Consider the following 15347-nt stretch of genomic DNA (forward strand, 5'->3'; position numbering starts at 1 on the left):
ATGGAGGGTCACACTCTGAAATATGGGACCTACTCAAGGTTTGAGAACCTTGGTAGCAGAAAAGAAAACTGGTGGATCATGCAAACATTTGCTTATATACTTATTTTATTTATCCTTCATATTATTATTGTGTTTTAAAAAAATTGACAATTAGGTGTCCAGAACTGCATTCATTATATTTCTTAGGTTTATGATACCTCTCATGACAGTGTCACCATTGGCTCATATATTGGCTCAAACACTATTGACTCATTCAAAAATTCAGATTTTTGTCTTCTCTTGAGAAACTGAAGAATCCTCCAAAGTATTGGTTCTATTTCACTGCAAGGCAAACATTAGTGGCACTAATGTTTGGCACTCAGAGTGCTGTCCCTATTAATACTGATCTTTGATGTCTCCCAGCTGAGAGACTTCATGTTAGCTGAAATGTATCACTGGGCTTGCATTGTTATTCTTTTTTGTAAACTTTTCATTTTATACTGGAGTATAGCTGATTAACAATGTTGTGATAGTTTCAAGTGCATAGTAAAGGGACTCAGCCATACATATCATGTATCCACTGTCCCCTAAATGCCCTTCCCATCTAGGCTGTCACATAACATTGAGCAGTTCCCTGTGCTATACACTGTTATTCTTCTAATCAATTGGAGCGTGAGCTATTCTATTGTGTCCACTTCACCAATTTACATTACCTGCCTGTCAGCACTTGAGTTTGAGAACCCTGCTCTGGGGGCAAACTCTTGTGGCTTCTCTAATAACTGCTATCTTTCGCTGAGCCCTTGTTGTTGTTCAGTTGCTCTGTTGTGTCTGACTCTTTGTGACCCCATGGACTGCAGGACACCAAGCTTCCCTGTCCTACACTATGTCCCGGAGTTTGCTCAAACTTATGTCCATTGAGTCGGTGATGCAATCCAACCATCTCATCTTGTTTCACCCTCTTCTCCTTCCACCCTCAACTTTCCCAGCATTAGGGTCTTTTCCAATGAGTAGGATCTTTGCATCAGGTAGCAAAAGTATTGGAGCTTCAGCTTCAGCATCAGTCCTTCCAGTGAATATTCAGGGTTGATTTCCTTTAGGATTGACTGGTTTGGTCTCCTTGCAGCTCAAGGGACTCTCAAGAGTCTTCTCCAGCACCACAATTCAAAGCACTGAACTAAGTTTTTCACATGCTATGTCTTTAATCAGTATAAAATGCTATGAAGTAAGTTCAAGTGTTATCTCCATTTTACAAGTGTAGAAACTAAAGCTCAAAGAGCTAACTAACTGGCCCCAGATGCTAAAACTAATTTTTGACACTGGGATTCAAACTTTGCCCTTCCTGAGTCCATAGTTGGGAATTTTTAGCTTTACATTACACAATTTTCCTAACCACTAATATAACAACAGAATCACTGCTGCCCTTCAGTGTTTCTTCCTTGTACTCAGTCCATGTGGGGCTGAATTCCAGGAAGAGGGGCTGAACACGGCCCTGCCCTCACTAGGGCCGGTCACGGACACCTCCTCTGTGCCAGTGTCAGAGGGAGTTGTTGTTTTGTTGGATCTCAGAGCTATGGCTCTGCTGGGTGGGAGGACAGAAGATGCTGGGGTCACTGTGACTCTGGGGCGGCCATGCATTAATCACTGGTTTTGTGTGTGTGTGGCTGGGCTGTCTCAGCGCTGTCCCACAGTTGTACCTGGGGAATCTCATATAAAGGGGCTCCAGCCCTAGGCCTGCAGCTGTCAGACCACAGAGATGGGGAAGCTGCTACCGTGGGTTGGTGAGTGTGGTGGGTCCCAGCCCCCAAATGTCTCTTAGTTCAGGAGGTGCTGGGCTTCATCAGCTTGTTGTCTCTGTGGTACCCAAGAAGCATCCTGGGCCTCAGGGGCCTGGATTAGGTAGAGGTGGACAGGACACAGTGAAACAAGAAGTGATCAGAGCAGTGGTTCTCACCGGCTGCACATTAAGTATTTTTATGCCTGGCCTCCACTTCAGACCCATTGATCAAAATGTCTGTGGGAGGAACCAGGAAATCACTATGTTTACATATCTTCCAAGGTTGAGAACCACTGGCCCCGAACCTTTGCTGGGACTTCTCAGTGTCATGGTCGTCCCAAAGCCTGTGTGTCTACACGTAGAGTATATTGGAGTGGAAAGGAGCTTAGATAGATCTGGCTTCACCCACTCAGTGTAGAGAAGAGGAAGGAGGGAAGGGTGTGTGTGTCTGCATTTGTGGGAGCTGGAGGGTGAGCTGGGGTGTGCGTGTGAATCTGCCTGTGTTTCTTCCTTTGTCTCCTGCAGGGCTGCTCCTTGTGCTGAAACACCATGATGGTGAGGAAATGTCCTCTCCAGAGCCGAGGAGAGTGTCTACTGAGAACTGCTCCAAGTCCAGTGTCTCCTGTACCCGCCTTGGCTCTGCGTCGAGGATCATTGACCCAAATTGGCTCAACAGTGGATTCTCAGTCACTGTTGGGTCTTCTCTGTGCCAGGATCCAGACTCTTGGATCCATTCTGACCAGGGTTCCAGGAGGTGTTCTTTCCCTGGGGGACCCCAGCAGTGGGGGAAGGACCTGCCCTCCTTGTAGCTCTGGAGTGTGTGTGTGTGAGGGAGCAGTTACAGTAGCCTAGCCTCTCGAGCAGTGTCAACACTGCTCTGTGGATGCTGAGCTCCATCCCCACTTGGTTTCTATCAATAATGCCTGCTGTCCCCTGCCAGGTGCTGCCCACAAGCTGGTGTGTTATTTCACCAACTGGGCATTCAGTCGGCCCGGCCCTGCCTCGATCCTGCCTCGGGATCTGGACCCATTTCTCTGCACCCACCTGGTATTTGCCTTTGCCTCGATGAGCAACAATCAGATTGTTCCTAAGGATCCCCAGGATGAGAAAATCCTCTACCCAGAGTTCAACAAGCTCAAGGAGAGGTGTGTTCACTGTGTCTGTGGGGCTATATTTTACAGGTAAAGAGGAGTAAGTCTTTTCTTCTGTTAGTCATCACCTTTCCTCTGATCCTTGGGTCCCTCCTTCTGTCAAGGGCTCTCTGTAGTGTCCCTGCTATGGGAGCTCCCTGTTGATCAGCACTTTGAGCTCGTCCTTGCCTCCCTGCCCTTGTGGCTGCTGTGCCCCTGCCTAGGATATGCTCCTCTCTCTTCTCTGCCTTGCACCCAAACTCAGCCTTCAAGCCCAGTGCTCAGGATTCTATTTTCAAATGCTTCAGAAAGAGCTGCGTATCACAAAAGCTTCACAAATGCTAGCGTTTCATTATCATTTGTCACCTGCAAATGAACCCCAAGGGAAGGGCTGGTGTCTATGGTCTTTGTACACCAGTGTCTGGGTCAGCGCCCAGCAGAGAACTGGTGCTCAGTGTTCTCTCTCCAGGCTTCCTGGGCTGTCCTCTGTGGGGAGTGGTCTGTCGCTGTGTGCATGGTTGTAGAAGGGCAGAGAAAATCCATGTCACTAGAGCACAGCCTCCAGAGAGGAGAGCAGGGAGCTTGTCCATCTGTTCACTGCTGTGTTTCAAGCACCTAAAGCAGTCAGAGGCACATATTAATTGCTCAGTAAATGTTTGTTGACCAAAAAAGTGAGTGAAGAGAAAATTTAGGCTGCTTTTTCTTTTCCTTTTTCTGGGAATGTCATGGGAGTGGGGAGTTTGGGGGGCTTAGACAGCCTGGGATCCTGGGTGTGATGATGTATATGTGGACTGGTTGCTGTCTTTTTTATCCTTCTTCCCCGTCTTGGGCTCCACTCCTTTCTCCCTTAGGTTACTCCACCTGCTGCCCCCTTTCTCTCCCCCTCCTCCCATCCCCACTACTTCCCACTATTCCCCAAATGACTGATGAGAACCCAGCTCACCGACTCTGTCCCCCCTCACAGGAACAGAAGGCTGAAAACACTGCTGTCCATCGGGGGGTGGAACTTCGGCACCTCGAGGTGAGTCTGTGCTATTGGGTCTTCTCTCTGGGGTGGGGTTGAGGTGATAGGTCAGGGGAGCAGGCCAGCTTTACACTCATTATCTCATGATTGCTAGGAGAAAGGATTACAAAGTGGCTGTTTGCATTCCAAATTTGTAGGAAAAAAGCACGAATGAGGGCTTTGGTGATTTACTGTATTTCACCCAGGTGTTCCTGAGAGATGATCAGCTAGGGATGATGATCAGGTAATGGAACCAAGCCTGACAAAGTCTGAATCTGGTTAATCATTGCATGTAGGACTAGCCCCAAATTACTTAAAGTTAAGCTTTACTATTCTAAAGGTTTTCCAATAATGTCTTCACTATGGAAGAGAAAATACTAGAAAAAATGGAGAACAGTCAAACAGCTAATAAACAGAATAGCAAAGACTCTAGAACCCCTGGTCAGAGCTTGGCCCTCTTGTGCCATGTTATGAGGCCCATTAGCTCAGAGATCTTTCTGGAAATGCTGGCCCTTTTCTCATGTTCCCTCCCCTTATCTGTTTAGACAAAGAGTCAGTGCCTGGCCAGGGGTGACCATTTTAAAGGCAGAGCTGTTCTGAGCCACTGTCTCCACCCCAGGCTGAGTGTTGCTTCCATCTGGCAGGGGGAGGGGTGGTTTGCAAATCCTCCCTGGAGCCTGAAGTTCAGGGCTGGGAAGGGACTTAAGAAGGTTTGAGAGTTTCAAAGTTCCACCTTCCTTTCCTCAGTCACATATGAACTAAAGAGCCTTGCAGGGGAGTGGTTTGGGGGAGCATGGTTATACAGAAAGCACTCCTGGCCTCACCCCTGGTCCCCCTGCAGGTTCACCACGATGCTGTCCACATTTTCCAACCGGGAAAGGTTTGTCAGTTCAGTGATCCCCCTCCTGAGGACACATGGCTTTGATGGTCTGGACCTCTTCTTCTTGTACCCTGGACTCAGAGGCAGCCCTATGCGTGACCGCTGGACCTTTCTCTCCTTACTTGAAGTAAGTCCAGCTTTGTTGTTGTTGTCCAGTGGCTAAGTCATGTGCGACTCTTTTGCCACCCCATGGAGTTGCTGGCTTCCCTGTGCTTCATGATGAAAAGGCCAGCATGCTGCTGCTGCTGCTGCTAAGTCACTTCAGTCATGTCCGACACTGTGTGACCCCATAGACGGCAGCCCATGAGGCTTCCCTGTCCCCGGGATTCTCCAGGCAAGAACACTGGAGTGGGTTGCCATTTCCTTCTCCAATGCATGAAAGTGAAAAGTGAAAGTGAAGTCGCTCCGTTGTGTCCGACCCTTAGCGACCCCATGGACTGCAGCCTACCAGGATCCTCTGCCATGGGATTCTCCAAGCAAGAGTACTCGAGTGGGGTGCCATTGCCTTCTCCAAAAGGCCAGCATGGCAGCTCCCAAATCCAAAAGTGATTCTGTTTTGACCATGTCTGGGCTCCAGGCACAGGAGGAGCCTAGGGCCAGGGGCAGGGCAGGAGAGTGGTCACAGAAGGTTCTTTTACTGCTGTCATCTGCAGGTGTGGACAGAGGGCTGCTGAGCAGGGGCCCTGTGGAGGCCTTTCCCTCTGTCACCACTGGCCTGGCCCCAGCCCTCCAGCCTGAGTGACACTTTCTCCATGCATCTGCTGGATTCCCTCAGGCAGGCTGTCTGAACTCTGCTCCTGGGCCTGCAGCCAGCCCCCTGCTCAATGCCTTACTGCACTGGCTCACGTCCCCCTTTCTTGGGAACCTGTGGGCAGGGCCTGTGTCTGACTCTCCTGGCTCCAGGGGCTCTGTTATTGTGGAAGATTGTTTCCCGGATGACTCCTGCTTTCCCCAACTCGACTCTATTTTGTCCATTTCTCTCATCTGCCTCTCTCTTCCCAGGAGCTCCTGCAGGCCTTCAAGAATGAGGCCCAGCTCACCATGCGTCCAAGGCTGCTGCTGTCTGCTGCTGTCTCTGGGGACCCCCATGTCATCCAGAAAGCATATGATGCACGCCTTCTGGGCAGGTGAGTGGGTGCTCCTTTGGTGTTTGGTGGGGGGCACTGGAGGGAAGAAGGCATCTTGGGCTCAGAACCCAGAGGTGCCCAGCACTGTCCTGGAGCTTTGACTTCCTGCCCTGCTGTGAGAGCACCTGTGGGAAGTGGGCTAAGCACAAATGTAGGTGGGGACAAGGATTATTCCTTATAGCCTGGACTTTCCTGAGGAGATCAGAGGGGAGTAATGGAGCATCTGGCCACACCACAGCATCCCTTTGGGTAGGTATCAGCATCGTCCATAGCTGGGCCTCAAGGAGTGAATCCAGGGGCTTGACCTCTGTTCTGCTGGAGTCCCCTGTGGGTGTGCACTGGGTGCCAGAGGGCTGGCATCAGAGACATGGGTCAATTACCAACTACTGCCTCTGAAACAAAAATAGGAATGCCCAGTCAGGGCCCATTTTCAGAGCAGAGGTCTTCATGCCAAAGTCACAAAACCAGATGGAGGGAGCCCATATCTCTCTGGACATGCCAGTTCTGGACTAATTCTATCAAAGTTCAAGAATCAAGTGTTTCCTGATGTTAAAAGTGAGGCAGATGCAACATACAAGAGATGATGCTATTGCTGTATGTGATGACACTTAGGGAGAGTGGGTTCCGTGTGTCAGGAGAGAGGTGAGAGATCCAGTGAGCTGAGTTGGCTAGTGTTGGTCTTACAGCCAAGCAGGATTGAGGACTCCACCTTCATCCAGCCGGGTCACCTTAGCCAAATTAGGTAACTGCGTGAGTTTCAATTTTTTCATTTTAAAATGGAGACAATTATGATAATTAGGACATTAACCAGATTAAAATTAAATTAGATAATCCATGTTAACCTCTACACTGTGACTTGGTAAGGCTCAATTACACTTCACCATCTGGAAAGCTTTCTGGAAGAGATGGGTTTCACTGGCTCCTCAAACAGCAGAAAGATGGATGCACTTTTATGCTGTCTGATTACACATGTCATTTATGCAGACCTCTGCTACACTTATATCAGCCTGAATGCCTTTGTTTCCTGGTCTGATCCCATCGACTCCCTTGGATACTCTCCAGAGGGCATAGGTCCTGACACACCACTGTCCCTCACCAGCTGTGTGTTCCAGGGCAGGCTCTCACAAGCGGGGCACGGCTCAGGCAGTCCCTAGCCCCCATCTCAGTGGGCAGAGATGGCAGGGGTGTTGGGTGGTCGATGTTCAGCTAGTTAGCTAGTTGGTGCTGTGAAAGTCTAGCTAGCATGGTCTTTATACCTCCTGTTCCTGCCCCTTATAGACTCCTGGATTTCATCAGTGTCTTGTCTTACGACTTACATGGAAGCTGGGAAAAGGTCACAGGACACAATAGCCCTCTGTTCTCTCTTCCTGGAGACCCCAAATCTTTGGTAAGAAAAGGAAAGCTGTCAGGCAGCCCAGACCTGCACCCCTGAGCCAGGCCAGTGGCTCTTGGTAACAAGGAGGGGTTGTGTTCTTCCTCCCTGCAGGCATATGCCATGAATTACTGGCAACAGCTTGGGGCCCCCCCTGAGAAGCTCCTCATGGGGCTCCCCACCTATGGACATACTTTTCACCTCCTCAAAGCTTCTCAGAATGAGCTGAGGGCAGAAGCTGTGGGACCAGCATCTCCAGGGAAGTACACCATGCAAGCTGGCTTCTTGGCTTATTATGAGGTAATGGGAGCGGGAACCTCTGTCTGTGAACCTCTGTCTGTGAGTTAGGGCTCCCCGACCCAAGCCCAGGGCCAAAGTAGGAACAAGGGACCAAGGCAAGACTGAGGGCTAGAGACAGGACAAGGAGGTGGCTTGCTGTGGTAAGGGACATCCAGTCTCTGGGATATTCTCTTTTCTTTTGGGGAAGTTATTTGAACCCTTTGTAAGAGGTGAGGGACTGGGTGAAGTCTGAATGGAGGGGGAACAGATATTTCACTCCTTAGAAGATTCTTAAATAATATTTAAGTCAATCCTGAATTACTATATGGCCTAAATAGACATAATTAATATTTGAAAGATATATATATATATATTTTCAAAAGTTCAAATATTTTCAAAAGTAAGAGAATAGTATAGCATCCTCTCATTCCCTGAAAAAGCCATGGACCCAGGGCAGATATTTCACCCCTTAGAAGATTCTTAAATGGCAGTTAAGTCAATCCTCACTTACTATATATCCTAAATAAACATAATTAATATTTACCATATGTATATAATCAGACATATGCAAACATAAAAGAATAGTATAACGTCCTCTCACTCCCTGGTGCCCAAATGCCCTTCACCCAGCTTCAGTCATTAACCGCTCATGGCCAGTCTTTTTTTTTCTCTGCTCCTGACTCCTTCCTTCTCACTAGTCAATTATTTTGAGACAATTCTATGACATCCCCCATCACAGATTCTTTCTCCTCTACCTCGATTCCATACCCGAATCCCCATCTCAACAAAGCTTGCTGTTGAGTTGGGGGAAGAGACATGGATCCAAGGGAATGTGGAACACAAGAGAAGACAGTAAGAGGCACCAAGTGCATGACTGTAGGGTGTGGAGTTGGTGGATTTTGAGCAGAACTGTGAAGCACAGTAGAATCCTGATGGGTGGGCAGGACCTCCTAGGCAAAGAACAGCAGGCACCAGAGGGAGAGTTGCATCTTTGCCTGAGGTGGTAATGGAGATGCTGTTGTCTCTCCAATCTCTGCACTGTGCCTGCTCCTGGAGATGTTTCCCTGCTAATCCATTGAAGCCTGATTATGAGTGATGACATAGTCAAGGGAGCATAATGTTAATGAGGTTTTGATAACACCTTTAATGAACAAAAAAATAATAACTTCCGTATTAGCTTCTGCAGCCCAAATGGAACATTTCTATATCTTGGCAGCATACCGTCTCCAGCACAGTGTTGGGTACCCAGTCTATAGTCAGTGGTTTTTTGATGTAATAACCTAGTTCTCCCTGCCTTCCAGGTCTTTAAATTTATTATAGATTCAAAAGTTAGTTTGATAAATACCTGGATGGATCAGTTTATGTTGGTTTAATGAGCAAAGTAGATACTTGTTTATGAAAAGTCTTTGAGAAAGGTACAGGTTTGGTCTAGACTCAGGTTTGTTATGTAGTAGTTTGATATTGACATTATTTACAAAGTCTAGTTTGATTTCTTAAAGGCTGCCACTCACTCCTTGGTTCTCTACCTGTTTATCCATCATGGATATTAGAGAAAGGAATAAGCAATAGTAAGAATTCATCCAAAATAGAGAGGAAGTCTTTACCCCTGGGTGTGAACAGTTTGTCTGTTGGTGCTTCTCTTCATGGAACGCCACACAGCTGATCACTGTTCTGATGCTCCTGCAGATTTGTTCCTTCACTGAGGGAATGAATAAACGCTGGATTGATGATCAGTACGTACTATATGCCTTCAAGGGGAAAGTGTGGGTTGGCTATGATGATGCCATCAGCTTTAGTTACAAAGTGAGAGCTTTCTCCTTTATCGCTCCAACATAGTTTCCCTCTGGCTTCTATGAGACCCTTGTGTGTACAGCGTGTGTGTGTGTGTGTGTGTGTGTGTGTGCGTCTGTGTGTGCACTCACGTGAGCGTGTGTGTGTGTGCCTATAAAACTGCCAGAGGGATGGGATGGGGAGGGAGGTGGGAGGGGGGTTCAGGATGGGGAACACATGTACACCCATGGTGGATTCATGTCAATGTATGGCAAAACCAATACAATATTGTAAAGTAAAAATAAATAAAACTGGAAAAAAAAAACTGACAGGTTAACTTGTTAGCCTAAAAGTAGGAAAAAAAAAGTCAGAATCTTCACAGTTTCCAACTTAGCAATAATTGGTTCCTCCTTATTTTACATTTGGGGAAATTAAACCCCAGAAAGAAACCAATTGATTTGGCCAAATCATGTATTTATTTGCATATGACAATCTTTTCCATCAGTCTTACAAGAGAACTCTGGTAAAGTAATAATAAAATCTGGATTCAATGCTAAACAACTTCCATTTAGTTATATCTGAGGTTTTAAAAATCATGGATAAAATGCTTCATTTTCTTTTATGTGTAAAGGGCATGATATTATCCGTTCTATTCCTCTTTTATGGCATCACTATGTCATAGGATATGTTGAAATGATTTTTTAAAAATAAAACAATATCTCCAATTTAATATGATGATAATGGTGATTAGCAGGCTGGGGAACCAAGCAATATTTAATATTTATGAACATATACTATGTGCAAAATATTGCTCCAAATATCTTACATGTATGAATTAAAAAATCTTTTTAAAATTATGGCAAAATATACGTAACATAAAATTCACCATTTTATTCATTTTTTAGTCACCATTCAGTAGCATTATGGAGAAGACAGTGGCACCCCACTCCAGTACTCTTGCCTGGAAAATCCCATGGATGAAGGAGCCTGGTAGGCTGCAGTCCATGGGGTCGCTAGGAGTCGGACACGACTGAACGACTTCACTTTCACTTTTCACTTTCATGCATTGGAGAAGGAAATAGCCACCCACTCCAGTGTTCTTGCCTGGAGAATTCCAGGGACAGAGGAGCCTGGTGGCTGCCATCTATGTGGTCACATAGAGTTGGACACGACTGAAGTGACTTAGCAGCAGCAGTAGCATTAAGTAATTCACATTGCTGTGCAGCTATCATATCTACCTCCTCTTTCCAAACTGAAATGACTCCCCACTCTTTCCTCACTCAGCTCCTGGTAATCACCACTCTACCTTCCATCTGTATGAATTTGACTACTCTAAGCACCTCAATGAGTGTAATCATAGTGTTCTTTTGTAATTGGCTTATTTCACTTAGCATTTTATCTTCCACTTCCACCTATGTTGTAAAATGTGCATATAGGAACTCTGGATCCTAAAAATGTTGGAAATGTTATCCATTTTTTTTTTTTTTTACATAGAAGGCAATTAAAACCCACAAGGCTTATGTATCTTTTTTTTTTTTTCAAGATCCCATAGCTAATAAGCAATAGAGGCTAGAGTCAAATACAGGCTACATGGCTAAGCATCCTACCATATTGCATTCTGAGAGTCCATCTGATTTTGCCATTGTACTCAGTCTGGAGGATGGTCAGAACAGCAGGTTGACTGACCACTGCTTTTTCAGGCATTTTTCATAAAGAGAGAGCATTTTGGGGGGGCTATGGTGTGGACATTGGACCTGGATGATGTCATGGGTGCTTTCTGTGGCACTGGCCCTTTCCCCCTTGTCTACACATTGAATTATCTTCTGGTGAAGGACGGTGAGTAGCTATGACCTGGAAGCTGGGTTGGCAGTTGCAAAACCACTGGGTGGGTCCCTTCTGTGATATTTAAAGGCTTTGTTGGGGCAAAATGACAATGAAAGAAGAGAATAAGCTTTGATGCCAGGCCAGTCTGCTTTCTAATCTTGGTTTTGATGCTTGCTCCATTTGACCTCTCTAAGCTTTGTTTTCCCATCTACAAAATGGGAATAATCCTTATACTCATGACATTATTATACACACTGGCAGTTAGGAGATGGAACCTGGCATGCTAAATCTGCAACATCCTTGGAGATGGTCTATAACCCCCGTTTTGTGAGGAGACCTGGACTCAGAAAGATAATACAGCTAGTCAGGGGTGGAAATGAAACTGCAACTTAATTCTTTACAACATGCTTTCTAGGGCAACCTCCTTGCACTCAGCCTTGTTCCTTGTGCCTCCCAAGTAGAGGACACAAAAGGATTCTTCCTGAGGATTCCATAAGTTAGGAAATAGGCCTCAGGGTCCATGTCTTGTGCAAAGTGTGATGGCCAAAGTGAGGGGCTGAGCACAGAGAACTGACAGACCTGCTTGGGGTCACTCAACTGGAAATGTAGCAAACCCACTGACTGTCCATGTGTGCCTGGGATCATGTTGATATGGTTAAGTGGGGAAGCTGGGCTTCTGTGTGTGGAGACTTTATCTGTGTTGACAAGTGGGTGCATTCAGAAATCCTCTGCTTCTGGTTTGGGAGCTGGTACTTCATCCCTGGAGCAGCTCTAGTTCTGCCAGTGACAGGATGGGAAGGAAGAGGTAGGAGTCTCACCCTCTTCTGTTGATTTCTTCTAGAGTTCAGCTCAACTCCTTCACCAAAATTGTGGTTTTCAACTGCTGTGAATTCTTCAAGAATTGGCCCTGAAATGCCAACTATGACCAGGGATTTGACCACTAGTTTGGGCATTTTGCCCCCAGGAGGAGAGGCTGTGGCCACTGAGATCAAAGGAAAGTCTGCAACAATGGCCACAACCACCAGAAGTGAGATTATGACCCCTACAAGGACCCCTATGACCTTTGAAAGGCACACTGCTGCTCCAGAAGGGAAGACTGAGAGCCCTGGAGAGAAGCCTGCGCTCCCTGTGGGCCATCTGGTGGTGAGCCCAGGAGGGATAGCTGTGGGTCCCGTGCACCTTCAGATTGGACAGAAGGTCACACCCCCAGGAAGAAAGGCTGGAGTCCCTGAGAAGGTGACCACCTCCTCCGGAAAGATGACAGTCACCCCTGATGGGAGGGCTGAGACACTGGAGAGGAGACTTTGACCTCTGAGGTGGACCCTGAGACCTGGTGGGTTACTTTGGTCTTCAGACAGAAGCTGAAAAGTGGATGCTGCTCTCTGGCTCTGTCATCTCACCTCCTTGGACAACTCCTCTTGCTTTTGACAACCACTTTGTTCCCACTGATGGACTCATTCTTTGGATGACTTGATAACCCTTCTAATGAGTCCTCTCTTTAAAGAAACTTGGAAAACTCTGCTGTGAATAAAAGATCTCAAAATCTGTTGTGGGCAAAATCTGGGGGAAACCCTTATCTCTTCGTCTAGGTCCCCTGATAGAAGCTGCCTGTGCCCAGCCATTCATGCATCATTTTTGGGGCAAACAGGCCCCAGATCATAGTGAGTTAATCTCTTCTCTCTCGAATAAACTAAAAGCATAAGAAGCCGTCTGAGTTCTCTGAAGCTCTTTTCTTGAAATGACCAGTGATAGTCAATTGTTATCTTCTTCCTTCCAAGATCACTTCCCCTTGCTAATTTTGGAAAGAGGGAGTTTGTGTCTGTCCCACGCTGATGTTTTCCAGTGTTGATTATGTGTTTCTCTCTCTGCAATGAACACTGCTGACTTCACCGATGGTCAGAGCCAGAATCTCCTCTACGGAAGTTTTTCCTACTGCTGAAGGGGCCTGAGAGAAGGAGGAGGGAGTTGTCTCTTCTAGTTATATTCCCTACTTTGGAAAGTCTTAGTTGTCTTTGGAAAGTCTGATAAAACACCTCCAGCCCCACCTGTTCTCTCCATAAGGAGTGGTGGAGGGGAAGACAAAATCAACATATTTTGGTTATCTGCACACTTCTCCCAGGTCTATACTACACACTGCAGTCTATCTATGGTGTATTTTCCTAAGCATGATTCACCCTTATAAGTCAGTATAGACATAGGACCAACTTCTAGCCCTCCCTTCCTGGGAAGCAATGATAGTGAGTGTCCGATCTACCATCAATGTTACCTTTTCTTTTGGAAGTGCAGTCTCTAAGGCTTGAAAATTAAGGTTCATTAAAATACCTATGGCAGGAGGCATTTATCATAAATGATAAAGCAGGTGAAGGCTGTATCCACACATGGGTGGGCACATGGCCTTGGGACCATGTTGCCACAGCATAAATCACAAATCAGTTAAGCTACAAAACAAATCAACCTCAAAACCAGTTTACAAAACAACCATTCATTTAGCTGATAATTCTAGAGGTTAATCATTTAAGCTGTGTTCAGTTAGGTAGTTTTTATGATCTGGACTGGTCTTGACTGATCATGGCTGCGGTGACTCAAGCATCTGCTGTTAGCTAGTGGGTTGGGTTGGGGTGGGCTGGTTTATTATGGCCTCAGCTGGGCTGCCTGAGGTCTCTTTCCATGAGACCTCCCATTCTTCAATGGGCTACTTTACAAGGTTGCAGTCTCTTTGTTACTAGAAAACAAGAGAGAAATCTCCAATGGGCAATTTATTTTTAAATCTCTGCTTGAATTGCATTTACTATTGTTCCATTGGTCAAAGCAAGTCAAATGACCAAGCACGAAATTAGAATGGTTGCTAATTATGCAAATGAATATGGGGAAGCATAAATAAGTTGGTAGTTATTACTGCTAATCTGTTTCACAAACTCAATCTTCCAGTATTTAAGAAAAGCTGAAATTAGGGGTGTGTGCATGTGTGTGTGCATGTGTGTGTGTGTGTTTAGTAGAAACCTATTGGCTTCAAAGCATTGGCTAAAATGTCTGTGACTGGATATGCCTGTGGGTGGCAGTCATGCCCCCTGGACCAGGGTGCTTCTCCTAGTTGTTGTATAGACCCTACTCTCATCTACTTAAAGGTTAGGGATTATACATTTAATTGGACATTCTTAGAGTATAGGAAAGAAATAGAGGTGAAGCTTTTCCCACTAGCTCTTATGTGGACAATAAGTATTTCTGAGAATCTTTCTAAGTTTTTTTTCTGTCACCTTTTCTGGATGTGCTTTATTCATGGATAATGCATCTAAAAGTTTCTATTTATCTATATATAAATAGATAAGTGTCTAGAAGTTTCTATTTTATCTATTTTTAAAATCTAACTTATAAGCTTCCTGGAACTTATCTTTTTGCTGTAAATTGATTGGGACTTCCAACTTCATCATCTACCTCAAAATATACATTAGTGGGCAATCAACATAAGTTGATACAGCCCCTGTAGAAAACAGTATGGGGCTTCTTCAAAAGTAAAAATAGTACTACCATAGTATCTAGGAATCCCACTTCTGGGTATCTTTCCAAAGGAAACAAGAGCACTAATTCAAAAAGATGTGTGCACCCCTATGTTCACTGAAGCATTATTTATAATAGCCAGTACGTTCATCAGTAGATAGAGCCAACCCAAAGCAGGGAGCTTGCACTTCTCTCTTTCTTAGCTCCTTTCTGACACTACTCTTTACTATCCAAAATTTGTGGGAGCCACAAAAAATTCCCTACAGTCCTGGTGGAACGTTTTGACTAAGATCTCCTTCCCTGTCCCTCTCATGGTCAAAGACATGGCAAAGGGATTTTTACCTTGAGAAGATTTGATGTGCAGTGAGTTCTCTCAACTTGGCCACAGCAGGTGAGGGGTCTGACAACACAGTGGGCTGCCCAGGGCCCTGGGGAATGGGACAAATGTGGAGCTGGATGCAGGCCCTGCAGCTGGATTCTGGTACAATGCTTTGTGCAGCTGTTCTCCTGTCACAGAGATAACAAGCCTCCCCTCAGCTCAGATCTTACACAGAGAGACAGGGCCCCAGGCCTTTGTGTGAGGCCTGCAGCAGAGATGGGGAGGATGCTACTTTGGGCTAGTAAGTTACACAGTCTCACTCCCCTCTTCACTTCTAAACCCAGAAAATCCTCTCCATCAAGCATCAGAAGGCAGGGACCCAGCCCCTAGGCTCT

The 15347-nt window shown here is 46.0% G+C and overlaps 1 protein-coding gene across 1 annotated transcript; it reads left to right on the plus strand.

Annotated features, from left to right (window-relative positions):
* Positions 1-12941, plus strand: LOC102399512 (oviduct-specific glycoprotein-like). Its single transcript, XM_045166220.1, has 12 exons — positions 1-52; positions 2279-2308; positions 2694-2898; positions 3848-3904; positions 4728-4893; positions 5769-5893; positions 7172-7280; positions 7380-7565; positions 9231-9347; positions 11015-11150; positions 11980-12429; positions 12467-12941. The coding sequence occupies exons 1-12, from the start codon at positions 1-3 to the stop codon at positions 12610-12612; spliced, it is 1779 nt and encodes a 592-aa protein (XP_045022155.1). The 3' UTR covers positions 12613-12941.
* The last annotated feature ends 2406 nt before the right edge of the window (positions 12942-15347 follow it).

This window comes from Bubalus bubalis, chromosome 6 (genome assembly GCF_019923935.1).
Source record: "Bubalus bubalis isolate 160015118507 breed Murrah chromosome 6, NDDB_SH_1, whole genome shotgun sequence".
Classification (NCBI taxonomy): domain Eukaryota; kingdom Metazoa; phylum Chordata; class Mammalia; order Artiodactyla; family Bovidae; genus Bubalus; species Bubalus bubalis.